This window comes from Dryobates pubescens, chromosome 13 (genome assembly GCF_014839835.1).
Source record: "Dryobates pubescens isolate bDryPub1 chromosome 13, bDryPub1.pri, whole genome shotgun sequence".
NCBI lineage: Eukaryota > Metazoa > Chordata > Aves > Piciformes > Picidae > Dryobates > Dryobates pubescens.
The window spans coordinates 21801344-21829338 of record NC_071624.1 but is presented as its reverse complement, the minus strand read 5'-3'; the positions used below and the strand labels follow the sequence as shown (position 1 = coordinate 21829338).

Below are 27995 nucleotides of genomic sequence, written 5' to 3'. Positions count from 1 at the left end.
ATGGGGGAAGCAGTGGAAGGCAGCAGCCCTGCCCAGCAGGAGCCCCTGGTGAGCATGACAGACGTGTTCCTCATCTCGCTCATCGTCGGCCTCCTCACCTACTGCCTCTTCTTCCGCAAGAGAAAGGAGGAGGTCCCCGAGCTGCCCAAGATGCAGACAATGTAAGTAACAGCCCCTGGGCTGCAGGCTGGGCACTGGGGCTGGCTGTCCTGCTCATAGAGCCATGGGGTGATTTGGGGTGGAAGGGAGCTCCTAAGGACATCCAGTGCAACCCCCCTGCACTCGGCTGGGACATCCTCCCCTCGAGCAGGCTGCTTGGAGCCTTGCTGAGCCTCACCTGGAGGATCTCAGCTACCTCCCTGGGCAACATGTTGCAGGGTTCCAGCAGCCTCCTGGGCCAGAACTTGTTCCTCACATCCAAACTCAGTCTGCTCTGCTCTCATTTCAAACCATTGCCCCTGGGGCTGTCCCTGCAGGCCTTTGGGAGCAGTCCCTCTGCAGCCTTCCTGTAGCCCCTGCAGGGACTGGAAGGTTGCTCTGAGGTCTGCCCAGAGCCTTCTCTTCTCCAGGCTGAACACCCCCAGCTCCCTCAGCCTGTCCCCACAGCAGAGGTTCTCCACCCTCTGATCACCTTCATGGTCTCCTCTGGACCCTTTCCAGCAGGTCCACATCCTCCCTGTGCTGGGGTCCCCATTGCTGGACCCAGCCCTGCAGGAGAGGTCTCCCCAGAGTAGAGCAGAGGGGCAGGATCCCTCTCTCCAGCTCTGGCCAGTCTGCTTTGGATGCAGCCCAGGCTGCCCTTGGCCTTCTGTGCTGCCACTGCCCATTGCTGGCCCCTGTGCAGCTTCTCCACCCCAGCACCCCCAGGTCCTTGTCCCCAGGGCTGCTTTCTCTCTCTCCTCACCCCCAGCCTGGGTTGATAGTGAGGATTGTTCTGAGCAGGAGCAGAGCCCTGCACTTGCTGCTGTGGCACCTCCTGAGCTTCACCTGGGCACCACCTCTGCAGCTTGGCCATGGTGGCTCCTTGGATTGTAGGAGGTCTCCAGGTGAGGGCACTTGATCCCAAAGTGCATTTCTGTCCCCTCCCATGTCTGTGCCCTGTGCTCCCCGAGCTGTGCAGAACCCCTGGTGTGGAGCCAGGCTGCAGTTCTGTCTCAGCCCACCGTGTGGCCCACAGCAGAGCTTCCCCTTCCCAAGCAGAGCCTCTGGCTGTGTTTCAGAGCTCCTCAGGGTAGCCTTGGCTGCTCTCTGTGTTTTCTGATAAGAGCTGTGTTGAAATCTGGAGAATGGTGGCCAGGCTCTTGAGCAGCTTTCCACCCTTAGCTTCAGAGAGAAGAAAGAGTTTTGAGAGGCTGGGGCATAGCTCTGGAACATGAGCTGCTTGGCAGCTCTTGTGCAACCTCAATGCCACATTAGCACAGCAGCAGGAGGCTGCATCTGGAGAGGGAGAGGTCCTTGTTCCACCCTGTCTCCTGCAAAGGGCTGAGGGCCAGGAGCAGGTTGTGTTGGTGGAGATCTTGAGTGCATTTAGTTCCTTGTCTTGGTCACACCCCAAACTTAACACCACTTTTCTGCTGGGCTTTTTTAGCTCACTCCATTTTCTTTTGGACCATTGGTGAGAGGCTTGGAAACACCTGGGGGGAAGCCTGAGGAGGGGCTCAGAAGCCCCAGGGTGGGAAGCCTGAGGAGGGGCTGGAAGGCCCCTGGGGGTTGAAGCCTGAGGAGGGGCTGGAAGGCCCCTGGGGGTTGAAGCCTGAGGAGGGGCTGGAAGGCCCTGCAGCAGAGAGCAAAGGTCTCCAGGGGTCTGTTGCCTGTGTGCTTGCACGGTGGAAGTGAGCCTCAGCCTAGGCCTGTGCTCTGCAGTAGCCTTTGCAGAAGGTAACCACACCAGGTCAGTCCTTTGGGTCTGTGCTGGCTGCAGAGTCCCTGCAGGTCCTCCCCAGCCCTGAGAGGTTGGTTGTGAGGCCATGAGGAGGAAGCTCAGAAGATGGAAGTGGAAGGGACCTTGAAAGATTGAGTCCAACCCTAGGGCAGCTCACACAGAACACATCCAGGTGGGGCTTCAAAGTCTCCAGAGCAGGAGACTCCACAGCCTCTCTGGGCAGCTTGCTCCAGGGCTCTGCCACCCTCACAGTGATAAAGTTTCCCCTCCTGTTCCCCTGCACCTCCTCTGCTCCAGCTGCCCCCAGTGCCCCTTGTGCTGTCCTTGGCCATCCCTGAGCAGAGCCTGGCTCCAGCCCTGCACATCTTGATCCCCAGCAATGAGGGAAGCCCTCAGGCTCCTCTGCTCCAAGCCCCAGCTCCCTCAGCCTGGCCTCACAGGGAGCTGTGCCACTGCCTGCAGCACCTCTGAGGCTCTGGGATGGACTCTCTGTTGTAGTTTGAGCTGGGTGCCCCCCTGGTGCATTTCTGCCTGTGGTGGGAGGGGACCTGCCCCAACCCATTACACTCTCTCAAGCAGTTCCCTGAGGTCCTTCTTGAAGTGAGAGCCCCAGAAGCGGACACAAGATTCCAACCTTTCACCCAAGACCTCCCTCACCACCAGACTGTGTCTCCAAGTGCCACATCTACTTGTTTCTGGAACACCTCCAGGCATGGGGACTCCACCACCTCCCTGGGCAGCCTGTTCCAATCCCTGACCACTCTAGCAGCAAAGACATTTGAACTTCTCTCCAGCCTAACCCTCCCCTGGCACAATTTCAGGCCACTGCTTCTCATCCTGTCATTAGTTACTTGGGAGGAGAGGCCAACACCCCAGCCTCCTTTCAGAGAGCTGTAGAGAGCAATGAGGTCTCCCCTCAGCCTCCTCTTCTTCAGGCTAAACAACCCCAGCTCCCTCAGCCTCTCCTCATAAGCCATGCTCTCCAGAACCTTCACCAGCCTCATTGCCCTTCTCTGGACCTGCTCCAGCCTCTCAAAGGTCCTTCTTATGCTGTGGTGCCCAGAACTGAAACCAGGATTTGAGGTGTGGCCTCACCAGTGCTGAGCAGAGCAGGACAGCCCCTGCCCTGCTCCTGCTGGCCACACCATTGCTGATCCCAGCCAGGCTGCTGGTGGCCTTCTTGCCCACCCCCTGGCTCATCTTCAGCTGCTGTCAACCAGCAAGCCCAGATCCTTCTCCCTCAGGCAGTTTCCAGCCCTCCTGCCCCCAGCCTGGAGCCTTCTTGGGGCTGTTGTGAGCAAAGTTTTGGCTCTGAGCAGCACCTCCCAGCACCCAGCAGGGAGAGGTGAGGTTGCACCAGACCCTGTGTGACACACCTGCAGCTTGGAAGGGTTGGCAGCCAGCAGGTGAAGTGCAAGAGGAGGCTCTGCAGGAGTTTCTTCCTCTACATTAAGCCTGACCCTGCTGCAGCCCTGCTGTGGTGGCTGCAGCCAGGCTGTCCTGTGAGCTGGTGGTGCCTCCATCCTCCCAGGCAGCCTTTTCCTGCAGCCTTTCTGTCCTCTTTTATGGGACACTTGGAACCAGGAAGGAAACAAGCAGCCACAGGTTTCCTTCCCTCCTGTCATCCTTGAGTCCTGGGTGGAGTTTCCTTTGTGATGAACAAGCAAAGCAGCAAGGTCCAGGATCAGGCTGTTGGCCACTGCCTGCAGCTGGCTGCCTGCAGCTGCTGCTCCCTGGGCAGGCAGGGAAGCTGCCCCAGATCCAAGGCAGAGAGCCCTTGGTGGGGCTGTCTCCAGTGGAGGGCCTTGACCTTAAAGAGATGTTGCCTTTCTTCAACATACTCTCTGCCTGGACTCCCCAGGCTCTCCTGGACTGCTTCATCTGATGGCATTGGGGGACATGGGGACTGCTTCTGCTGTGTCATTTCAGCCCCCAGCTTGAGCCTGGGAGGAGTGGAGGATGGAAGGTGCTGAGCAGCCCTTTGGACAGGGCCTGGGGGCTGCTGCTGCTTCAATGGCTTTGCTTGTGGTGTGGTGGGAGAGTACAAGCAGCACCTCCAGCCTGAGCACAGCACCCAGCACTTGGGGCTTTTGGGAGCCACCACTGAGCAGCAGCAGCAGCAGGGACCAGCCTTGGCCAAGCCCCAGCAGCTCAGCAGGAGCTGCAGAGGAGAGGAGAAGCTGCTGCTGCAGTTGCCCTTGATGGTGGAAGAAGAGAGGCATGGTCAGAATCCCCTCTGCCCTCTGGGTAACATCTGGGCTGGGTTCCCCCAGCCTGCCTGGCCCAGGGGTGGTCATGTTCTTGCCCCAGCCGTGTGTCTTGTGGGCTCAGCCACAGCTCCTTGCTGCTCTCTTGCCTGCCTGAAGTCCCAGAGAAGGGGCAGAGCCCAACATCTGCAGAGGTCTCCCTTGCAGGAGCTGTGCTGGGGCTGTGTTGTGCAAGCCCCTGGGTGTGGGGCAGGCTGGGGTGCCACTGCCTGAGCGTTTCTTGCCTTTTGCCCAGTTCCAGCCTTAATTGAAACCACCAGAGCCTTCCCCCAGCCTGCTCTGCAGATGTCATCAGGCAGCTGGGCTCTCAGTCACCACCCAGCCACAGCCCCCGTGCTTCCTCCACAGGCACTGCTGGGGAACGCAGCAGCTCCTCCGCCTGCTTCCCAGCCGCAGATCCCTGCCCTTCCTTGCCTGCTCTGGAGTCCTGCAGACTCCACTCCTGGGCAGCAGCAGGGCTGGCAGCCCCTGGCCTGCTGGGTGACACCCCCTTCCCTTTTCCTTCCCCCCTCCCCCCTCTCTTTAACTGTTTGGGGCTCATCTGCCTTCTGCAGCTCCGGAGTCCCAGTCCCTGGCGTGTGGCAGGAACCGCTGCAGCTGCTCGCCCTGCTTGAGCTGCCCGCTTGAGCTGCCCTGCTGGAGCTGCCCTGCTGGAGCTGCCCTGCTGGAGCTGCCCTGCTGGAGCTGCCCTGCTTGAGCTGCCCTGCTTGAGCTGCCTGCTGAGCTGCCCTGCTTGAGCTGCCCTGCTTGAGCTGCCCTGCTTGAGCTGCCCTGCTTGAGCTGCCCTGCTTGAGCTGCCCTGCTGCCTCTGTGTGCAGGAGGGGCAGCCCAGCTCTGATTCAAGGGACTGGGGGCCCGGAGAGAGCAGAGTGCCGTGGGCTGCTCCTGCCGTGGCACTGCCACGCTCGCCCCTGGCGTCTGGAATCGCTTCCTTCAGCCTTCCCACACCGCAGCGGCTCTCAAGGCAGCTGTGGGATAAACAGTTTCCAAGGGAACCGGCCCGGGGGAGGGCTTTGTGTCCCGTCCCCCCTGCTCCTCACGGATGGGAGAGGGCCCTGAGCTTGGAGGATCCTGGGAGCTTTCATTCTCGGCTCCTAATTCCTTTCTGCCAGGGCTGCCAGATGTTGCAGCTCCTGGGGACCGTGCAGCTCGGCTGGGGAACTTCCAGAGCCCCACGGGGAGGATCTGAGCAGACGGCACCGCTCCTGCTATGACCCTGGCCGGGGCCTTTTGTGCCGGCTCTCTTCTCCTTAACAAAAGGCTGGTGCTCGGCTTTGATGCCCAGGAGGAGCAGAATGGGAAGGCCTCCGAGTGTGTTGCTCCAGAGCTAAGTTAGATCCATCCCCCCTCACCTCCCGGTGCAGACGCGGGGCTGGGACTCTTTGTCTGCCGCTCCCCGCCCGGACCATGGGCTGTGCGTACTCGGCCCCGCGGCAGGAGGCGGCCCCGGCGAGGTGAGTTATCTGCTTGGCCTCAGAGGGGTCCCTGCTGCTGCTGCCCCAGGGCTGGGTGGAGAGGGCTGCCTCTGCCTGCTGCAGCAGCAGGAGGAGAGGGAAGGGGAGAGAGGCTCTGGCTGCTCCAGGGGAGACCTTGCTGTCGGCGCCGCTCCCTCCGTGGTGTCCGGGCTGCGTCCTCCCTGCTCCATGGAGATCAGCTCTGGGGTGCAGAGCCCTGGGCATGGGAGCTTCCTGAAGGAGAGGGGTTCAGCTGAGGTGGGCACCCTGGTGTAGTGGTCGAGGTGGGCACCTTGATGTTGCTGAGTTGTTCGGAACTTCCTTCTGGCTGCCTTCTCTCTTCTGAATCCAAAACGACAGAGCCCTGGGAGTTGCTCACCTTGGGCTCTCCCCAGGGGTCCCCAATCCATCCAAGCTACAGCCTTGCTGCCACAGTGGAGTTACCTCCTCTCCTCCACCCCTCACTTTGACTCTCTTGGTCACTGCCCTGAGCTCTCTGAGCCGTGGGAGCTCTCCCCCAAGCTCTCTGCTCTGCGTCTTGCTGGCTGGGCAGTGCCACTCAGTGTCCTCTCTGCCTCTGGGGCACCTCTTGCAGCTCAGCCTTTCAAGCCCCCTTGCTGAAGCAGCCTCGGGTGGTTGTGCAGCCTTCCTCCCAAAGCCAGCCTCATGATTTCTCCCATGCCTGAGGCACACACTGCTCCCCATCACAACACTTCAGTGCAGCACTGCTTCCTTTGACAGCAGACAAGCTGCATGTGCTGCTCCCTTTTCTCTCCCAAAGGCAGCTTGCTGAAAGGATCTGAACCTCTTTTTTCCCCCTCTCCTTTAAAAGTGTTTTGTGCAGCAGCTTACCCAGCAGCTGTTCTAATTGGATCTCCTTGGCAGAGGGCAGCAAACCAAAGAGCTTCATGCAGGAGCCAAAAGCTAAGTGAGAGCTGAGTCCTGTGAGCAGCCTAGGGGGCAGCTCTCCTAAGCCCCCATCCTGGCAGCAGGGCTGGGACTGCTCCTGAGCTCCTTGTGGTATCCCTGTGCCCAGGAAGGGACCCAGCAATGCAGGGAGACTGTTAACTGCTGAGAGGGCAAAGTGGGAGGTGCACAGCAGCTCTCCTGGGAGCACAGCCCTAGTGCATTGGGGCAGGCTTTGCTCCTCTTTCATACATGCTGTACCAGCCTGGTGGTGCCAGGAGATGGCAGGCACTGCTCTGCAGCCCCGTGGTGCCTTTGGGGAGCTTGCAGGCATGCAGGGCTGGACAGCCCCCACCCTGTGCTCTGCCAGTGGCTCTGTACAGCCACAGAGAGCCCTCCCTCTGGGCTGCAGAGTTTAGGAAACTCTTAGTGAGCTGTGCACATTCTCACATGGGCCAGAGCCAAAGGCATTTGTTTACTGCCTGGAGGAGGCTTCTCTCTTCCCACAGGAGACCCAGCCTTGCATTCCTCCATTGTGAAAGAGAGGCAGCAATGGGTCCCACATTCCTCCTCCCCTCTGCTGAGGCTTAGGCAGGGAAGGCAGCAAGTGAGCTCCTGGAACTTGTCCTCCTGATTTGGAGAGACCCCCAGAACCTAAGTGGACTTGTGGGAGTCCCCAGGGCTGGGCTGCTGTCACCCTGTGACACCAGGGGGGTGCTTAGGATGGCAAAGCTCTTCTGGCTCCCTGCCTAACAGAGCAGCCAGAGCGGTGTCAGCCTCCTCCTCGGTGCTCCTCAGGCTGCTGTGGTTTGTGCTCCATCTGAGCTGCAGAAAGCTGCCTCTCTGCCAGAGATCCATGCTGGGAACACAGACCCTGGTGTGGGAATGAGCCCTGGGGACCTGGAGAGGCAGCTGAGGCTCCATGGGTCTGACCAGCTGGGTCTGTCTGCTCCACAGGGCTCTGGGACTCCTGGAACCTTACCAGGGTTGAGGTTGGAAGAGACCTTTGAGATCATCACATCCAAGCACTCTCCCAGAGCTCACAATGCCACCACTGCCACCAAACCACAGCCCTCAGCACCACATCCATGTGGCTTTGAAACCCCTCCAGAGATGGGGACTCCACCAGCTCCCTGGGCAGCCTGGGCCAGGGCCTGAGAAGCCTTTCTGGGAAGCAGTTGTTCCCAGTATCCAGCCTGAACCTGCCCTGGCACAACCTGAGGCTGTTCCCTCTTGTCCTGTCACTTGCTGCATGTGAGAGGAGACCTTGCTCCAGCCTCCTGGGAGATGTTTCTGGACCCATCCCCTGCCTGTCCGTGGTGGGGGAAGCAGGGAGCTCTCCATTCCCTTCATTCCTACCATGGCTTGGCTTCAGATTTCTCTGGAGACCTGCTCTGGGAGATCCTTCTAACCTCTGAGCTGTGAAACCTCTCAGAGCAGCTGAGAGAGTGAAGGTTTCCTGCCAGCCAGGGCCAAGTGCCTGGGCTTAGCCCTTGGGAGGATTCAGTGATGAATGGAATAGAATTAACCAGGTTGGAAAAGACCTTTGAGATCACCAAGTCCAACCTCTCACCCAGCACCATCTGATCAACTCAACCATGGCACCAAGGGCCTCATCCAGGCTCTTCCTAAACACCTCCAGGGATGGGACTCCACCACCTCCCTGGGCAGCACATCCCAAGGGTCAATCTCTCTTGCTGGGAAGAACTTTCTCCTCACCTCCAGCCTGAACATCCCCTGGCACAGCTTGAGACTGTGTCCTCTTGTTCTGGTGCTGCTTGCCTGGGAGAAGAGACCAACCCCCAGCTGGCTACAACCTCCCTTCAGGGAGCTGGAGAGAGCAAGAAGGTCTCCCCTGAGCCTCCTCTTCTGCAGGCTAAGCAACCCCAGCTCCCTCAGCCTCTCCTCCCAGGGCTATGCTCCAGACCCCTCCCCAGCCTCGTTGCAGGGGCTCAGCCTTTCCCCTCTGCTCTGAGCTCCTTCTCTGTGTGCAGAGAAGCCCTGAGCTGGGCAGTGGGCATCCCCCCACCCCTTTGGGCAGCCTTTCTGACATCTGAGGTCCACTTTTCCCTCCCTGGCTTGTTCCTGGCCCTTTGAAGAATGGGTGTGCTCATCTGACAGGGGTTCCTCCTGTCTTGCAGAGCAGCTCCAGCGAGGGACAGCAGCTTCATCGAGAAGATGAAGAAGACGGTAAGCTTCCTCCCTGCCTCTGGGGGAGCTCCTGGCCTGCCAGGCTTCCAGCTCTCAGCAGGGGGGACTGGTCTGGGGACAGACAGGTCTGCTGCACAGAGCCTCCAGAGGAGGGCTGTGTGGGCTGGCAGGAGCAGCTCTTGTGAGCTGTGCTGGGGAGTTCAGAGAATCAGTAAGGTTGGAAAAGACCTCAGAGATCAGCAAGTCCAAGCTGTCACCCAACACCCCCTGACAGCTAAACCATGGCTCCAAGTGCCACATCCAATCCCCTCTTGAACACCTCCAGGGATGGGGACTCCACCACCTCCCTGGGCAGCACATCCCAATGGCTAACAACTCTCTCTGGGAAGAACTTTCTCCTCGCCTCCAGCCTGAACCTCCCCTGGCACAGTCTCCCCTTGAGACTGTGGCCTCTTGTTCTGGTGCTGGCTGCCTGGGAGAAGAGACCAACCCCCACCTGGCTCCAACCTCCCTTCAGGGAGTTGGAGAGAGCAAGAAGGTCTCCCCTGAGCCTCCTCCAGCAGTCCTTAGAGGAAAAACAATCAAAGTGTAAATGGGGAGCAATGGAAGCAGTGTCAGGCAGGTTCAGAGCCAGGAGGGGAATGGCAGAGGCTGCAGAGGCAGTGGCTGGCTGCTGTTTGGCTGTGTGGTTGGTTCCCAAGCAGGCTCCCCCTGGAATGGGAACTGCTGTGCACAGAGCTGGCAGCTTGTGCCTCACTCGACTGGGCCCCAGGGGAAGCAGAGGGAGAAGCAGGGGCTGGGTCTCTCTTCATTCTGCTTCAAAGAGCTGGCTGTCAGCAGGGCAGGAGCTCAGTGCTCTGCACTGACCCCAAGCTTAGGCAGCTCTGCTTGCTCAGCCAGGGAATTCCCTGCCTGGACCCCAGCTTAGGCAGCTCTGCTTCCTCAGCCAGAGAATTCCCTGCCTGGACCCAAGCTCAGGCAGCTCTGCTTCCTCAGCCAGAGAATTCCCTGCCTGGACCCAAGCTCAGGCAGCTCTGCTTCCTCAGCCAGAGAATTCCCTGCCTGGACCCAAGCTCAGGCAGCTCTGCTTCCTCAGCCAGGGCTCTTCCCAGCCTGGACCCAAGCTCAGGCAGCTCTGCTTCCTCAGCCAGAGAATTCCCTGCCTGGACCCAAGCTCAGGCAGCTCTGCTTCCTCAGCCAGGGAATTCCCTGCCTGGACCCAAGCTCAGGCAGCTCTGCTTCCTCAGCCAGGGAATTCCCTGCCTGGACCCAAGCTTAGGCAGCTCTGCTTCCTCAGCCAGGGAATTCCCTGCCTGGACCCAAGCTCAGGCAGCTCTACTTCCTCAGCCAGGGAATTCCCTGCCTGGACCCAAGCTCAGGCAGCTCTGCTTCCTCAGCCAGGGAGTTTTCCTGCTCCCAGGAGCTACTGTAGCCTCCAGGCTGAGAATCAACCTGAAGGGTTTGTTCTTTGCTGTGGCTTTCCCCTGAGTCACCCCTCTGAGCCTGGCAAGAGGCAGGATGTGAACAGCTCAGCCTGGAGTCTGCTGCTGCAAACCCTCCTGCAGTGCTGTCCAGCTGCTGCCCCTTGCTTGCCTTTATGCTGCAGCCCAGGCTCCCCATCCCAGGGGGCTCCTTTGGCTCTGACAGTCATAGAATTGGAGAGTCACAGAATCAGCCAGGTTGGAAAAGACCTCAGAGATCATCAAGTCCAACCTATTCCCTAATCCCTAACACCTGACAACTAAACCATGGCTCCAAGGGCCACATCCAAGCCTTTTTTCAACACCTCCAGGGATGGGGACTCCACCACCTCCCTGGGCAGCACATCCCAAGGGCCAATCTCTCTCTCTGGGTAGAACTTTCTCCTCACCTCCAGCCTGAACTTCCCCTGGCACAGCTTGAGACTGTGTCCTCTTGTTCTGGTGCTGCTTGCCTGGGAGAAGAGACCAACCCCCACCTGGCTCCAACCTCCCTTCAGGGAGTTGCAGAGAGCAAGAAGGTCTCCCCTGAGCCTCCTCCAGGCTAAGCAACCCCAGCTCCCTCAGCCTCTCCTCCCAGGGCTGTGCTCCAGACCCTTCCCCAGCCTTGTTGCCCTTCTCTGCCCCTCTCAACATCTTTCCTAACCTGAGGAGCCCAGAACTGGACACAGGACTCCAGGTGTGGCCTGAGCAGTGCTGAGCACAGGGCACAAGGACTTCCCTGCTCCTGCTGGCCACACTGCTCCTGATGCAGGCCAGGCTTTTCCCCCAGGCAGCTGTGAGTGCTCCCCAAGGCATCACTGCTTGACAGGGGCTTCTCCTCCTCTGCAGGGCAGGAACATTGTGGTGTTCTATGGCTCCCAGACTGGCACAGCAGAGGAGTTTGCCAACCGCCTGGCCAAGGACGCTCACCGCTACGGCATGCGGGGCATGGCCGCCGACCCCGAGGAGTACGACCTGGTAAGCAGCCCTGGAGGCAGCCTGGGGACACCCAGGGAGGGACAGCTACCCCTTATAGGAGTGGCTTTGAGGGGATGAAACAATGAGCCTGAGACATGGGATTGGTGCTTAGAATCCCACAGCAGAATGGTGGAGTTGTCATGGTTGGGAGAGACCTTCGGATCGCTGAGTCCAAGCCTGACCCCAGCACTGCCAGGTCAGCACCAGCCCATGGCCCTCAGCACCACAGCTCCAGGGCTTTGAAACCCCTCCAGGGATGGAGATCCACCACTGCCCTGGGCAGCCTGGGCCAGGCCTTGACAGCCCTCAAGGGGAAGAAATTGTTCCTCATGTCCAACCTAAACCTCCCCTGGCTAAACTTGAGGCCATTTCCCTTTGTCCTGTGATTTGTTCCTAGAGAGAAGAGCCCAACCTGGCTGCAGCCTCCTCTCAGGGAGCTGCAGAGAGCAATGAGGTCTCCCTCAGCCTCCTCTGCTCCAGGCTCAACACCCCCAGCTCCCTCAGCTGCTCCTCCCCAGCCCTGTTCTCCAGACCCCTCAGCAGCTTTGTTGCCCTTCTCTGGACTCACTCCAGCCCTTCCTTGTCCCTGGAGTGAGGGATGCTGGCATTCTGCAGCTGTGGAGTGAACACTGCAGCATGACTGGAAGAGGAAGGCAGGCTGGAAGGTTTGGGAGCTGTGAGTCATCCACTGGCAGCATGAAACTTGCTCCATGTTCCTGCTGCAGCCAGCCCTGGGCCCACACTGCCACACTCTTGCCCTTGACATTTGGTGTTCTCCAGAGTGACCAACAGCTCCTGGTCCCTTAGAGTATCCTGTGGAAAACCAACCCCCCAGGAGAAGCAATGGGAAGTGCTGACTTGCCTTGCAGTGAGGGTGCTCAGCTTTATTCCTCCTGCCATTTTGGGTGGGTTTGGCCTTTCCCAATGCCTTTGGGATCAGCTCTTTGAGGGGATGGTTGGACTCAGTAATCCATTGAGGCATGGAATGGGTTGGGTTGGAAGGGACCTCAAAGCTCAGCCAGTTCCAAGCCCCTGCCATGGGCAGGAACACCTCCCACCAGCCCAGGCTGCTCAAGGCCTCATCCAGCCTGGCCTTGAGCACCTCCAGGCAGGGAGCAGCCACAGCCTCCCCTGGGCAACCTGTGCCAGGCTCTCCCCACCCTCACTGCAAAGAATTTCTTCCTTATCTCCAGTCTCAACTTGCTCTCCTGAAGCATCAATCCATTCTTTGCTATTAAGTAGTTGTTAGTTCTGGTTGTTAGTTCTGGTTGTTAGTTCCAGTTGGTTAGTTCTGGTTGTTAGTTCTGGTTGTTAGCTGCTATGACAATAATGATCCCAGAGGTCTGTTCCACCCCAGACAGCTCCCTGGTTCCACGCTGTGGTGCAAGCAGGAGCCCACAGAATCAACCAGGTTGGAAGAGACCTCCAAGATCACCAAGTCCAACTGATCACCCAACCCTAACTAATCAACCAGACCATGGCACCAAGTGCCTCCTCCAGGCTTTTCTTACATGCCTCCAGGGATGCTGACCCCACCCCCTCCCTGGGCAGCACATCCCAAGGGCCAATCTCTTCCTGGGAAGAACTTCTTTCTAAGATGAAGTCTAAACCTCCCCTGGCACAGCTTGAGACTGTGTCCTCTTGTTCTGGTGCTGCTTGCCTGGGAGAAGAGACCAACCCCCACCTGGCTCCAACCTCCCTGCAGGGAGTTGCAGAGAGCAAGAAGGTCTCCCCTGAGCCTCCTCTTCTGCAGGCTAAGCAACCCCAGCTCCCTCAGCCTCTCCTCACAGGGCTGTGCTCCAGACCCCTCCCCAGCTTTGTTGCCCTTCTCTGGACACCTTCAAGTCTCTCAATGTCCTTCTTAACCTGAGGAGCCCAGAACTGGACCCAGGACTCCAGGTGTGGCCCCGGCAGTGCCCAGCAGGGGGGGCAGCAGCCCCAGCGGTGTGGTCCCTGAGGCTGTCTCCTGTGCTTGCAGGCAGACCTGAGCCGGCTGTCGGAGATCGACAAGTCGCTGGCTGTGTTCTGCATGGCCACCTACGGCGAGGGCGACCCCACCGACAACGCCCAGGACTTCTACGACTGGCTGCAGGAGGCCGACGCCGACCTCTCCGGCCTGCGCTTCGCCGTGAGTGCCTCGCCCCTCCCCCCCTTGGGCCGGGCTGAAACTTAACCCCCAGCCTTAGCCCTGCCGCAGCACCTCGGGAGGAAGCCGATGGAAGCTGCGTGTGCAGGCAAAACTGCAAGGAGTATGTACCAAACATCCAGCATTTACCCCAGCTCCCTCAGCCTCTCCTCACAGGGCTGTGCTCCAGACCCCTCCCCAGCCTCCTTGCCCTTCTCTGGACACCTTCCAGTGTCTCAATGGCCTTCTTAAATTCTCTTGCCCAGAGCAGCTCAGGTGGGAGCAGATGGAAGTTGTATTTATAGGCAAAACTGCAAGGAGTACGTACCAAACATCCCAGGATTGACCATACTTGTGGTGGGTGGAAATTTCCTCTCCTAACATTGATAGAATGATAGAATCATAGAATCAATAAGGTTGGAAAAGACCTCAGAGATCATCAAGTCCAAGCTGTCACCCAACACCTCCTGACAACTAAACCATGTCTCCAAGTGCCACATCCAGGCCTCTCTTGAGCACCTCCAGGGATGGGGACTCCACCACCTCCCTGGGCAGCACATCCCAAGGGCCAATCTCTTTGGGAAGAACTTTCTCCTCACTTCCAGCCTAAACTTCCCCTGGCACAGCTTGAGACTGTGTCCTCTTGTTCTGGTGCTGCTTGCCTGGGAGAAGAGACCAACCCCCACCTGGCTACAACCTCCCTTCAGGGAGTTGGAGAGAGCAAGAAGGTCTCCCCTGAGCCTCCTCTTCTGCAGGCTAAGCAACCCCAGCTCCCTCAGCCTCTCCTCACAGGGCTGTGCTCCAGACCCCTCCCCAGCTTTCTTGCCCTTCTCTGGACACCTTCAGCTGTCTCAGTGTTCTTAAATGCCCTTTGCCAGAGCAGCCCAGGTGGAAGCAGATGGAAGCTGTGTTTGCAGGCAAAACTACAGTCTGCAATGGGGTGCAACGAATGTGTACCAAACACCCAGGGCTTACAATACTTACAGCTGTGGTAGGTTGAAATTCCACCCCCCCAGCATTAGTTTTGCCAGAGCAGCTCAGCTGGAAGCAAATGCAAGCTGTGTTTACAGGCACTGCCACAGCCTACATTGCAATGAAAGTGCACACACTCCAGGATTTACAATTAGCAAACAGCACAAGAGCCTCCTCCTGGTCAAAGACCAGGGCAAGCTAGCAGCTTCTCCCTCCCTGCCTACCTGGACCCCTCTGTACAAAAGGGAGAAGAGAAAGGAGCAGAGGAAGTTGCTGTTAGGCTTAGACTCATAGAATCATTAGGGCTGGAAGGGAGCTCAAGGCTCAGCCAGCTCCAACCCCCAGCCATGGCCAGGGACACCTCACACTGCAGCAGGTTGCTCACAGCCACCTCCAGCCTGGCTGCAAACACCTCCAGGCAGGAGGCTTCCACCACCTCCCTGGGCAACCTGTGCCAGGCTCTCACCACCCTCCTGGGGAACAACTTCTTCCTCACAGCCAATCTCAATCTCCCCACTTCTAGTTCTGCTCCATCCCCCCCAGTCCTATCACTCCCTGACACCCTCAAAAGTCCCTCCCCAGCTTTCCTGCAGCCCCCTGCAGATCCTGGAAGGCCACAATGAGGTCTCCTCAGAGCCTTCTCTTCTCCAGCCTGCACAACCCCAACTCCCTCAGTCTGTCCTCACAGCAGAGCAGCTCCAGCCCTCTGCTCCTCCTCCTGGCCCTGCAGATCCTTCCTGGCACAGAGGCTCCAGAACTGGCCCCAGAGCTCCAGCTGTGCCCCTCCCTGGGCAGCACATCCCAGTCCCTGACCACTCCTGCTGGGGAAATCCTTTTCCTACTGTCCAGTCCAAACCTCCCCAGTGGCAGCTTGAGGCCATTCCCTCTGGTTCTGGCACTAATTGCCTGTGAGGAGAGACCAGCAGCAGCCTCTCTACAAGGTCCTTTCAGGTAGCTATAGAGAGCAGTGAGGTCTCCCCTTAGCCTCCTCAGTTCCAGGCTAACCATCCCCAGCTCCCTCAGTCTCTCCTCATGAGGTTTATTCTCCAGGCCCTTCTCAGCTTCCTTGCCCTGCTCTGTGGCTGCCATTTCTGGGCTGGGAGTTGGTCAAAGCTCTGTGCATCCTCTTGCCTCACCTGAGGCCAGTCTCAGGGGGGTGGCTGTGCCTCCTGACCAGACCTTCTCCAGCAGTAGGTCGAAGGTCCACAGCCATCTGCCGAGGAGCTGGGAGAGGCCTTGCTGGCTGCCTTCAGCATCCTGTGCTGGGGGGTGCTGGCCAGAGGATGCCAGCTGGATGGGAAAAGCCCAACTCCTCAGTGTTGCCTTGCAGGTCTTTGGGCTGGGGAACAAGACCTATGAGCACTTCAATGCCATGGGGAAGTATGTGGACAAGAGGCTGGAGGAGCTGGGAGCCCAACGCATCTTTGACCTGGGGCTGGGGGACGACGACGGCAAGTGAGTAGCTGGGCTTGAAGGGGTGCCCAGAGCTGGCCCAGGCCTGGTGCAGGGCACCTGGGCAGGCAGAGACCTGGCTCTGCTGCTGGCAGACTCTGCAGGGCCACTGGCAGGAGCTGGCAGCTCTCTGAGTGCCTGCTGCCTGCTCTCTGCCACAGCTGTGCCCCTGCGACTGTCCTGGGGGGTCCTGTCTGGGAGACTCCACAGCAGCTCTCTGTGGCCACAGTTAGGCACTGGAGGAGCCTCTGCAGCATCCCCCCCTTCCCAGCCTCTGCAGCTCCCCCCCTTCCCAGCCTCTGCAGCATCCCCCCCTTCCCAGCCTCTGCAGCATCCCCTCCCCTCCAGCCTCTGCAGCCCCCCCTCCCTCCAGCCTCTGCAGCAGCCCCCCCTTCCCAGCCTCTGCAGCCCCCTCCCCTCCAGCCTCTGCAGCCCCCCCTCCCTCCAGCCTCTGCAGCACCCCCCTCAGCCCTTGCTCTGCTGCAGGTCTTGCTGCCCCAGCCTGTGTGGCTGAAGTGGTTTGTGGTGGGAGGCAGCAATAGTTTTGTCTGGGGGGTTTTGGCCCTCTCTCTGCTCTCCTGAGCAGCCTGTGGGGAGCAGCAGCTTGGCTGGGACAGGACTCCAGCCTGTGGCCTTAGCTCCAATGGCTGCAGGGTCTGATGATAGAGAGCTGCTGGGTGGGGGAGGCTCTGAGCCCTGAGAGAGGTGGTGGGAAGGTGATCAGGGGTGGGCAGGGGGAGCTGAGCTGGTTAAGGACCTTCCTTGGCAGACCTGGGTGCAGCAGCATTTCCCTGCCACCCACTGAGTGCTCTGAAGATGATCTTCTGGTGACCTGTGGGCACACAGCCCCCTCCTGACTGCCTGCACCCAAGGGCGAGGGCTTTCTTCCCATGGTGAAGCTCCACAGGGATCTGAGATGACTTCTCTGGGCAGGTCTCTTTGCTCCCCCTTGGGCAGGGCTGTTGAATCTCTCTTTTTTCCCCTGGCTAGCTTGGAAGAAGACTTCATCACCTGGAGAGAGCAGTTCTGGCCAGCAGTGTGTGAGCACTTTGGGGTGGAGGCTACAGGAGAAGAGTCCAGGTGGGCACAGGAGCAGGTTCCTCTGGGTGCCAGACTGACCTCCTCTGGCTGGTGGCTGTGCCCTCGGCTGCTCTGCCCTTCCCTCTGCATTGCCTCCCATGCCAGAGCTGAGAGGGCACCTGGGAGGTGGAGCTCTGAGCAGGGCTGTCTGGGTTGAGCCTGTCCTGGGGCAGCCTTGAGCCCAGCTCTGGGTTTCTGGTCTGAATGGGGATGTGCTGGGGCTGGCTCCCCACTGGCTGCCTGTGCTGGCCCTGGCTCCTAAGGGGGTGGCTGTGCTGGGGCTGAGGTGGCTGTGCTGGGCCAGGTTCCTAAGGGGGTGGCTGTGTTGGGGCTGGGGTGGCTGTGCTGGGCCTGGCTCCTAAAGGGGTGGCTGTGCTGGGCCCTGGCTCCTCTGGGGGGTGGCTGTGGTGTCCCTGGCTGCTCTGGGGGGTGGCTGTGGTGTCCCTGGCTGCTCTGGGGGTGGCTGTGCTGGGCCTGGCTGCTCTGGGGGTGTCTGAGCTGGGCCTGGCTGCTCTGGGGGTGTCTGAGCTGGGCCTGGCTGCTCTGGGGGTGGCTGTGGTGTCCCTGGCTGCTCTGGGGGGTGGCTGTGGTGTCCCTGGCTGCTCTGGGGGGTGGCTGTGGTGTCCCTGGCTGCTCTGGGGGTGGCTGTGGTGTCCCTGGCTGCTCTGGGGGTGGCTGTGCTGGGCCTGGCTGCTCTGGGGGTGGCTGTGGTGTCCCTGGCTGCTCTGGGGGTGTCTGAGCTGGGCTGTCATGCCCCCCGTGAGGCTGAGGCTTCCTCTCGGTTTGGGCTCTCTGTGTGGCCTGGGGAGGGGCGCAGGGGTGGCAGGTGCCTTTGGTTTGGAGCTGGCAGCAGAGGGTGGCTGCAGCTGCCCCTTGGGGCTCACAGGCTGAGTGAGTTCCCTCTCTTGTCTCTCCCTTCCTCGCCAGCATCCGTCAGTACGAGCTGGTGGTGCAGAGCGCGGCGGGCGCGGGCCGGGTGTACACCGGGGAGATGGGCAGGCTCAAGAGCTACGAGAACCAGAAGCCGTGAGTGCCACGCTGTGCCCCCCACAGCCCTGATGTGTCCAACCACACCCTGCCTGGGGGCACTGCAGCCGGCTGGCAGGTCTCCTCTGGGCGAATGGGCTCCAGAGCTCCGCTGGGACCCCCGGGGGCTCCCCGCGGGTGGCTGCGGCCGTCCTGCTGCTGCGCTGGCAGCAGCTGAGCTCTGGCAGAGCCTTTCCTCATCCTGGAGCTCTGCCAATTAATCCCAGCCTGAAATATTTCTTGGAGGTGGGACAGTCCCTTTGATCCACTTGGGGGGGTCCCATGCTCTTGGTGGGACAGGAGAGGAGAAATGATCTGTGCCTAGGAGGGGAATGCTGCAGCCCCTGTGCTGGGCTGCACTGAGAGAAGTGGCAGCAGCAGCACAGGGAGGGGATTCTGCCCCTCTGCTCTGCTCTGCTCAGCCCCCACCTGCAGCACTGCCTCCAGCTCTGGGGCCCCCAGCACAAGCAGGACCTGGAGCTGCTGGAGAGGCTCCAGAGGAGGCCACCAAGATGATCAGAGGCTGCAGAACCTCCCCTGTGGGGCCAGGCTGGGAGAGTTGGGGCTGTGCAGCCTGGAGAAGGCTCCAGGGAGACCTGAGAGCAACCTTCCAGTACCTGAAGGGGCTCAGGGAGAGCTGGGGAGGGACTTGGGACAAGGGCTGGGAGTGCCAGGATGAGGAACAATGGCTTTGAGCTGGGAGAGGGGAGACTGAGACTGGAGATGAGGAAGAAATTCTTTGCAGTGAGGCTGGGGAGACTCTGGCACAGGTTGCCCAGGGAGGCTGTGGCTGTGCCCTGCCTGGAGGTGTTCCAGGCCACGTTGGGTGAGGCCTTGAGCAGCCTGAGCTGGTGGGAGGTGTCCCTGCCCATGGCAGGGGGTTGGAACTGGCTGAGCTTTGAGGTCCCTTCCAACCCAACCCCTTCTGTGACTGCTGTGTTTCTGGGGCAGCAGCAGGATGGTCGCTTGCCTTGTGCCTTGTGTGCTTTGGATCATGAACCAGGCCAGGCCTGGGCTCAAACCCTGCTTGAGAGCAGTGTGAACAAGCCTGGCTGTGAGCAGCTCCATGAGCCTGCAGAGGAGTGACCCAGAGGGTCCTTGTCCTTCCTTCCAGCCCCTTCGATGCCAAGAACCCCTTCCTGGCCCTGGTGACGGAGAACCGCAAGCTGAACGAGGGTGGGGAGAGACACCTCATGCACCTGGAGCTGGACATCTCCAACTCCAAAATCAGGTACTGCCCCAGGGGGCTGCTGCTCTCTCCTGGCAGGAGCAGAGAGCAGGGATGTGGCACTGGCCTCACCCAGCACTCGGAAGGGGACCTTGCTCTCGTGATTACTTAGCACTACCTTTGAACTTCTGTACCACACAGCAGGTGCCCACTGCCAGGGCTTTCTTCCAGCTCTGGCTGTGCCAGCTGGCTGCTCTGGTCCCTCCAGAGCTGGCTGCACACACTGCTCCTACCTGAACAGTCCCAGCTGCCAGGGTTCTCTAGGGGTCATTCAGAAAGTGAGGGGGCAGATGAGCTCAGAGAGGGGAGAGCTGGGGTGGGGCTGTGCCTGGCTTTGCTCAGCTTGGGTGGCAGGCACAGGGTGGGTACAGCCCTGGGCTTAAAGCCCTCTTGCTGGCTTCAGTTCCTCTCTGTGTGCCCATGAGAGAGCCACAAATCCAAGGGGCTTCACAAAGTGTGGCCAGAGAAGGGCCATGAGGAGGAGCAAAGGGCTGGAGCTGCTCTGCTATGAGGGAGTTGGGGTTGTGCAGGCTGGAGAGGAGAAGGCTCCAGGGAGACCTCATTGTGGCCTTCCAGGATCTGCAGGGGGCTCCAAGACAGCTGGGGAGGGACTTTTGAGGGTGTCAGGGAGGGATAGGACTGGGGGGGTGGAGCAGAACTAGAAGTGGGGAGATTGAGATTGGATGTGAGGAAGAAGTTGTTCCCCAGGAGGGTGGTGAGAGCCTGGCACAGGTTGCCCAGGGAGGTGGTGGAAGCCTCCTGCCTGGAGGTGTTTGCAGCCAGGCTGGAGGTGGCTGTGAGCAACCTGCTGCAGTGTGAGGTGTCCCTGCCCATGGCAGGGGGTTGGAGCTGGCTGAGCCTTGAGCTCCCTTCCAGCCCTGACAATTCCATGATTCTATGAAACTGGGCACTGCAGAGGCTTTGAGCAGCTTTGCTCCTTGCCTGTCTTGCCCAGGAAGTGTGCCCTGGCTAAAGGCTGTGCCCAGGCTGCTGTTAGCTGGGAGGTCCCTGTGAAAGACTTGATTCCTGAAGCCAGGATGCCACAGTGGTCCTTTCTGCTGTCACTGCTGGCTCTTTGGGGTCCCTGAAGGTGCAGGGGCTGTGGAGCAGCTCAGATGTCAGTGTTCTCCATGCAGCAGGCTGCTTGTCCCCTCTCTGGGCAGCAGTGGGCATGCAGCAGTGTTGGTGTTCATCTGCTCTGCTCCTGCTCTCCTGCCAGGTACGAGTCTGGAGACCACGTGGCAGTGTACCCAGCCAATGACTCTTCTCTGGTCAACCAGATTGGGGAGATCCTGGGCACAGATCTGGACATCATCATGTCCCTGAACAATCTGGATGGTGAGTATGGCTCTGCCCTGGGCAGGCTGCATCTGGAATACTGTGTCCACTTCTGAGCCCCTCAGTTCTAAAAGGACCTCAGGGAACTGCTTGAGAGAGTCCATCCCAGAGCCTCAGAGGTGCTGCAGGCAGTGGAACATCTCCCTGTGAGGCCAGGCTGAGGGAGCTGGGGCTTGGAGCAGAGGAGCCTGAGGGCTGCCCTCATTGCTGGGGATCAAGATGTGCAGGGCTGGAGCCAGGCTCTGCTCAGGGATGGCCAAGGACAGCACAAGGGGCACTGGGGGCCAGCTGGAGCAGAGGAGGTGCCAGGGGAACAGGAGGGAAAACTTTGTCCCTGTGAGGGTGCTGGAGGCCTGGAGCAGGCTGCCCAGAGAGGTTGTGGAGTCTCCTCTGGATGTGTTCCTGTTTCCAAAGCCCTGTTTCCAAAGGGATGCTTCCAAAGCCCTCTGGCTGTGTTCCTGTGTGAGCTGCCCTGGGTGCCCCTGCTCTGGCAGGGGGCTTGGACTGGATGATCTCCAGAGGTCCCTTCCAACCCATTCTGTGATCAGCACAGAGCATCAGCAGGTCTCCTTCAGCCATGGCCTGTGAGCACACCTGCCCATGGCCAGAGGGGACTAAGGCCACTGGTGAGGGCAGGTGTGCAGGAGGTGCGAGGTGAGCTGAGCCGTGGGGAGCAGCCCTCCTGCGTCAGCTCAGAGCAGGCTCGGTGCCTCCGTGCCTGGGGTGGAGCTGGGCAGCAGGGAGGGTCTTTGGTGGGTGAGCTGTCAGGCAGCACCTGTGAAACACACAGTCAGCACCTGGGGGAGGAGTGCCTGGAGAGGGAGCTGCCCTGGGGCTGCCCTCCTCCCCTGCAGGCCACCCCCTGCCCTGCCTGCAGCCCTGGCGCCCGGCCGCCGGCACGGCCCAGGGCTGCTGGCACCGCCGGCACGGCCCAGGGCTGCTGCTTGCTGACGCTGTGGCTTTGCTCCTCTCCCTCTTTTCCAGAGGAATCCAACAAGAAGCATCCCTTCCCCTGCCCCACCTCCTACCGCACAGCCCTCACCTACTACCTGGACATCACCAACCCTCCCCGCACCAACGTGCTCTACGAGCTGGCGCAGTACGCCTCGGACGCGGGCGAGCAGGAGCGCCTGCGCAGGATGGCCTCCTCCTCTGCCGAGGGCAAGGTGGGGCCTGCCCTCCCCTGCCGGCCTCGGGGGGCCACCTGCCTGCTGCACACCCCCACACGGCCTCCAGGGCTTGCTGGGCACTGGGGGCATGGAGATGAGGGGATGTGTGCCAGCTAGGCCCTTCCCAGCGAGCCTGCTGGGGCCAGCTCTGTGCTGGAGACCCCCACAAGGGCTCCAGGGCTTGCTGGGCACTGGGGGCACGGAGATGAGGGGATGTGTGCCAGCTAGGCCCTTCCCAGTGAGCCTGCTGGGGCCAGCTCTGTGCTGGAGACCCCCACAAGGCCTCCAGGGCTTGCTGGGCACTGGGGGCACAGAGCTGAGGGGGTATGTGCCAGCTAGGCCCTTCCCAGTGAGCCTGCTGGGGCCAGCTGGCTGCTGCAGACCCCTGAAATGGCCCAGGCCTTGTTTGGCAGCAGGGGCGGAGAGCTGAGGGGGGGTTTGCCAGCTGTGCCTTTCCCCTGAGGCTGCTGGAGACCCCCAGAAGGGCTCCAGGCCTTGCTCAGCATCAGGGGCAGAGGGCTGAGGGGGGGGTTGACAGCTGGGCTCCACTGAGGCTGCTGGAGACCCCCAGAAGGGCTCCAGGCCTTGCTTGGCAGCAGGGGCAGAGGGCTGGGGGGTTTGCCAGCTGTGCCCTTCCCCTGAGGCTGCTGGAGACCCCCAGAAGGGCTCCAGGCCTTGCTCGGCAGCAGGGGCAGAGGGCTGGGGGGTTGCCAGGCAGGTAGGGAAGCTGTGACTCATGTGCCCTCCTTGCCCACAGGCCCTGTACCTCAGCTGGGTGGTGGAGGCTCGCAGGAACATCTTGGCCATCCTGCAGGACATGCCCTCCCTGCACCCCCCCATCGACCACCTCTGTGAGCTGCTGCCCCGCCTGCAGGCACGCTACTACTCCATCGCCTCCTCCTCCAAGGTGAGCCCCCTGCAGCAGGGCCTGAGCCTGCTGAGCACCCCAGCTGCAGCTCCCCCCTGCTGGCACTGAGGGGGTGGCTTTGGTTATCTCAGGCTTGAGCCATCCCAGCTTCCCTGTGGTGCAGTCAGATGCTTCCTGCTCCAACCACTCTCTTTGCTCCTGGACCTTGCTTTCAGGGCTTGGAAGCAAGGTGACATTTGGGGGGGGGGGTCAAAATTCACCCTAAGGTGCTGGCAGCACTAAAGGAAGCTCAGTGCTCCTGCAATCAGTTGGGCACAAGGCAGAAGCCCCATGTAGGTCAGGCTGAGAGGTTTGATGTGCCAGGGGAGGAAGAGCTGTTCCAGTCTTACCTTTGGGGTAAGAGTGTGGCCAGTGCTGGGCTCCCCAGCTCAAGAGAGACAGGGAACTGCTGGAGAGAGTCCAGGGGAGGCTGCAGAGCTGCTGAGGGGCCTGGAGCAGCTCTGGGAGCAGCAAAGGCTGAGAGCCCTGGGGCTGAGAGCCTGCAGAAGAGCAGCCCCAGAGGGCAGCTGAGCAATGCTCAGCAAGAGCTAAAGGAGCTGTGGGGGACAAGAGGCTGGGGCCAGACTCTGCTGAGTGGTGCCCAGGGCCAGGCCAAGGGGCAGCAAGGGGCACAGGGTGGAGCCCAGGAGGTTGGATGTGAAGAGGAGGAGAAAGTTGTTTGTTGTGAGGGTGCTGGAGGCCTGGAGCAGGCTGCCCAGAGAGGTTGTGGAGTGTCCTGGTGTGGAGAGCTTCCAACCCCCCTGGGCATTGTGGTGCTGGGCAAGCTGCTGTGGGTGCCCTGCTGGAGCAGGGCTTGTGCTGGCTGATCTCCAGAGCTCCCTTCCAACCCCTCCCTGCTGGGTCCTGGGCTCAGTGCTGTGCCTCTGGTTTCTCCACCTGTTGGTTATGTTCCCAGGCTCCCAGACCCCCCTCCTGGCAGGCCTGGTTCCCATCTCTGTGCTGATCCCTCTGAAGCTCCTTGTGCCCTGCCTGAGCAGGGCTTGGTCTGGACGATCTCCAGAGGTCTCTTCCAGTCCTATTCCAGCTTCTGGGGTTCTGTGAAGGGTGCTGTCCCCACCCCTCCATGCTGTGCTTATGCTGAACTCCTTGGCATGCCTGAGCAGCAGGGGCTGTGCTCCTGGGGCTCCCTGGCACGGCCGTCCCTCGCCCGCAGGTTCACCCCAACTCCATCCACATCTGCGCCGTGGCCGTGGAGTACGAGACCAAGACCGGCCGGCTCAACAGGGGGGTGGCCACCACCTGGCTGAAGAACAAGGTGCCCAGGGAGAGCGGGAGCAGCTCCCTGGTGCCCAGGGAGAGCGGGAGCAGCTCCCTGGTGCCCATGTACGTCAGGAAGTCGCAGTTCCGCCTGCCCTTCAAGCCCAGCACCGCTGTCATCATGGTGGGGCCCGGCACCGGCATCGCCCCCTTCATCGGCTTCATCCAGGAGCGGGCCTGGCTCAAGCAGCAAGGTGAGGGCCTGGGGCCGGCCTGGGGCTGCAGCTGCTCTGCAGGGCTCTGTGGTGCCTCCAGGCTGCAGCTTCTGCTGCTCCCAGCTAGCCAAAAGCAGAGGTGGGGGAGCAGGGGGAGCGGCAGCCGAGTGGCTCTGCCCAGCACAAGGATGCTTTGTCCTCCTCTTGGCCCCAGAGGCTGTTGGGGAAGGGGAGGCAGATGGACCTGAAGCAGGTCTGACCTCTGCCACCACAGCTCCAAACCCTCTTGCTTTGGAGGTGTGGTGGCAGAGATCAGCACCAGGGTCCTGAATGCTTGGAGGTGTGGTGGCAGAGATCAGCACCAGGGTCCTGAATGCTTGGAGGTGTGGTGGCAGAGATCAGCACCAGGGTCCTGAATGCTTGGAGGTGTGGTGGCAGAGATCTGCACCAGGGTCCTGAATACTTGGAGGTGTGGTGGCAGAGATCAGCACCAGGGTCCTGAATGCTTGGAGGTGTGGTGGCAGAGATCAGCACCAGGGTCCTGAATGCTTGGAGGTGTGGTGGCAGAGATCTGCACCAGGGTCCTGAATACTTGGAGGTGTGGTGGCAGAGATCAGCACCAGGGTCCTGAATGCTTGGAGGTGTGGTGGCAGAGATCAGCACCAGGGTCCTGAATGCTTGGAGGTGTGGTGGCAGAGATCAGCACCAGGGTCCTGAATGCTTGGAGGTGTGGTGGCAGAGATCTGCACCAGGGTCCTGAATACTTGGAGGTGTGGTGGCAGAGATCAGCACCAGGGTCCTGAATGCTTGGAGGTGTGGTGGCAGAGATCAGCACCAGGGTCCTGAATGCTTGGAGGTGTGGTGGCAGAGATCAGAAGCAGGACAGGGTCAGAAGCAGGCCCCTGGCTGTTTGAGGATATGGAAGAGGTCATAACCAGGACAGGGTCAGAACCAGGGTCCTGGATGTTTGGAGATGAGGTGGCAGAGGTCAGAACCAGGACAGGGACAGAACTATGCCCCAGGCTGTCTGGAGATGTGGTGGCAGAGGTCAGAAGCAGGCCCCTGGCTGGCTGGAGGTGTGGTGGCAGAGGTCAGAGGCAGGCCCCTGGCTGGAGGTGTGGTGGCAGAGGTCAGAAGCAGGCCCCTGGCTGGAGGTGTTGGCAGAGGTCAGAAGCAGGCCCCTGGCTGGCTGGAGGTGTGGTGGCAGAGGTCAGAAGCAGGCCCCTGGCTGGAGGTGTTGGCAGAGGTCAGAAGCAGGCCCCTGGCTGGCTGGAGGTGTGGTGGCAGAGGTCAGAAGCAGGCCCCTGGCTGGCTGGAGGTGTGGTGGCAGAGGTCAGAGGCAGGCCCCTGGCTGGCTGGAGGTGTGGTGGCAGAGGTCAGAAGCAGGCCCCTGGCTGGCTGGAGGTGTGGTGGCAGAGGTCAGAAGCAGGCCCCTGGCTGGCTGGAGGTGTGGTGGCAGAGGTCAGAAGCAGGCCCCTGGCTGGCTGGAGGTGTGGTGGCAGAGGTCCCCTGGCTGCCCAGCTCTGACCCCTCTCTGTGGGTGCTGCTGGGAGTCAGGACTCCTCCCGTGAGCAGCAGCAGTGGTGCAGCTGCCCCGGGCAGGGCTGGGGCAGGGGCAGGGCAGGGGCAGGGGCAGGGCTGGGGCAGGGCTGGGGGCAGCTGATGGCTCTGTGTGCCCTGCAGGCAAGGAGGTGGGCGAGACGGTGCTGTACTACGGCTGCCGCCACGAGCGCCAGGACTACCTGTACCGCCAGGAGCTCGCCCGCTTCCAGCAGGAGGGGGTCCTCACCCAGCTCCACGTGGCCTTCTCCAGGGACCAGGCTGAGAAGGTACCACTCAAGTTCCCCAGCCTTCTGCTTACCTTGCCCACAGCCAAAGAGCCCCCGAGGGGCTGCAGCTTGGCGGCCTGGAGCCCCTGGCGTTCGGAGCGGGCGCCTGGCGCCTCCGCGTGGCGGCCCCTGGAGCCACAAGCAGGGCCTTGGCTTCCCTGCCTGGCTGGGGCTTGGTGCTGTGGGGGTCCTGCTCCTCTCTCCTCATGCCCACCTCGTTGTTCCTGCCAGGTTTATGTCCAGCACTTACTGAAGAAGAACAAGGAAAGCATCTGGAAGCTGCTGAACGAGGACAATGCTCACATCTACGTGTGTGGGTAGGTCTGGGGGCAGGGCAGGGGCCCTGGGGACCCTTCCCTGTGCCAAGGAACAGCAGTGGGGCTCCCTTCACCCATCTGTGGCCCCCTGGCGGGGGTTACACTGTCCTTGTTTGAGGGGAGGGCCAGGCAGAGAGGCTGGGGTGAGAGAAGCATCCAGGACTGGGGGCTGAGTGCTGCTCCCAGGGCTCAGCACTGGGCCCAGTTCTCTTTGACATCTTCATCAGTGGTCTGGGTGAGGGGATCCAGGCAGCCCCAGGCAGCTGGCAGATGACACCAAGTTGGGCAGCAGTGTTGAGCTGCTGGAGGCTCTGCAGAGGGACCTGGCCAGGCTGGATCCATGAGCTGAGGCCAGTGGGATGAGGTTCAGCAAGGCCAAGGGCTGGGCCCTGAACTTGGGTCACAACAACCCCAGGAAGGCTCCAGGCTGGGGGCAGAGTGGCTGGAAACAGCCTTGGGGAAAAGGGCCTGGGGGTGCTGGTTGGCAGCAGCTGAAGATGAGCCAGGGGTGCCCAGGTGGCCAAGAAGGTCACCAGCAGCCTGGCCTGGAGCAGCAGTGGTGTGGCCAGCAGGAGCAGGGCAGGGTTCAGTTGGGGCTCTTCACTCCAAGAAGGATGTTGAGGGCTGGAGCAGGTCCAGAGAAGGGCAACCAGGCTGGGGAAGGGTCTGGAGAGCAGGGCTGGGGAGGAGCAGCTGAGGGAGCTGGGGGTGTTCAGCCTGGAGAAGAGGAGGCTGAGGGAGACCTCATTGCTCTCTGCAGCTCCCTGGGAGGGAGTTGAGGTTAGTTCTCTTCCCAAGTGACAGGACCAGAGGAAACAGCCTCAGGTTTTGCCAGGGGAGAGTTAGGTTGGGCATGAGGAACAATTTCTTCCCCTTGAGGGTTGTCCAGGCCTGGCCCAGGCTGCCCAGGGCAGTGGTGGAGTCCCCATGCCTGGAGGGGTTGCAGAGCTGTGGTGCTGAGGGCCATGGTTTGGTGGTGCCCTGGCAGTGCTGGGCTGAGGGCTGGGCTCGGGGCTGGGCTGAGGGCTGGGCTCGGGGCTGGGCTGGGTGCCCCTGCAGGCCTGGTGCCGGCCAGGGGCTGGGTGGGTGCTGGGTGGGTGCTGGGTGGGTGCTGAGCACGGCCGCCCGCAGGGACGCCCGGAACATGGCGCGGGACGTGCAGAACACCTTCTGCGAGATCGTGGCGCAGCTGGGCAGCCTCAGCCAGCCCCAGGCCGTGGGCTGGGCTCAGGGCTGGGCTCGGGGCTGGGCTCAGGGCTGGGCTGGGTGCCCCTGCAGGCCTGGTGCCAGCCAGGGGCTGGGTGCTGGGTGGGTGCTGAGCACGGCCACCCGCAGGGACGCCCGGAACATGGCGCGGGACGTGCAGAACACCTTCTGCGAGATCGTGGCGCAGCTGGGCAGCCTCAGCCAGCCCCAGGCCGTGGGCTGGGCTCGGGGCTGGGCTCAGGGCTGGGCTCAGGGCTGGGCTGGGTGCCCCTGCAGGCCTGGTGGCAGTCAGGGGCTGGGTGGGTGCTGGGTGGGTGCTGGGTGGGTGCTGAGCACGGCCACCCGCAGGGACGCCCGGAACATGGCGCGGGACGTGCAGAACACCTTCTGCGAGATCGTGGCGCAGCTGGGCAGCCTCAGCCAGCCCCAGGCCGTGGGCTGGGCTCGGGGCTGGGCTCAGGGCTGGGCTCAGGGCTGGGCTGGGTGCCCCTGCAGGCCTGGTGGCAGTCAGGGGCTGGGTGGGTGCTGGGTGGGTGCTGGGTGGGTGCTGAGCACGGCCACCCGCAGGGACGCCCGGAACATGGCGCGGGACGTGCAGAACACCTTCTGCGAGATCGTGGCGCAGCTGGGCAGCCTCAGCCAGCCCCAGGCCGTGGACTACGTCAAGAAGCTGATGACCAAGGGCCGCTACTCCCAGGACGTCTGGAGCTAGGGCCGGGGCCGGCAGGGCAGAGGGCCCCTGGCAGCGCAGCGCCCGCCCGGCCCCGGCCTCGCTCCCCACCCCCCCTGGGCCGCCGCAGCCCCGGGCGGCCTCT

At 61.3% G+C, this 27995-nt stretch overlaps 1 protein-coding gene across 1 annotated transcript; it reads left to right on the top strand.

Moving 5' to 3' along the window:
* LOC104301834 (NADPH--cytochrome P450 reductase) lies at positions 1–27912 on the top strand. The gene is made up of 15 exons (XM_054166971.1): positions 1–161; positions 8651–8699; positions 10970–11098; positions 13077–13226; positions 15526–15650; positions 16638–16727; positions 17655–17753; positions 18868–18984; positions 20201–20319; positions 21304–21485; positions 22246–22395; positions 23570–23867; positions 25512–25657; positions 25889–25974; positions 27748–27912. The coding sequence occupies exons 1-15, from the start codon at positions 1–3 to the stop codon at positions 27890–27892; spliced, it is 2046 nt and encodes a 681-aa protein (XP_054022946.1). The 3' UTR covers positions 27893–27912.
* Positions 27913–27995: the final 83 nt, after the last annotated feature.

Excerpts from the sequence above, each read along its gene's own strand:
- LOC104301834 (XM_054166971.1), top strand. The coding sequence starts at position 1 with ATGGGGGAAGCAGTGGAAGGCAGCAGCCCTGCCCAGCAGGAGCCCCTG. Across the intron at positions 11,099-13,076 it reads ACCCCGAGGAGTACGACCTG|GCAGACCTGAGCCGGCTGTC; the intron begins GTAAGCAGCCCT and ends CTGTGCTTGCAG. Across the intron at positions 13,227-15,525 it reads TCTCCGGCCTGCGCTTCGCC|GTCTTTGGGCTGGGGAACAA; the intron begins GTGAGTGCCTCG and ends GTTGCCTTGCAG.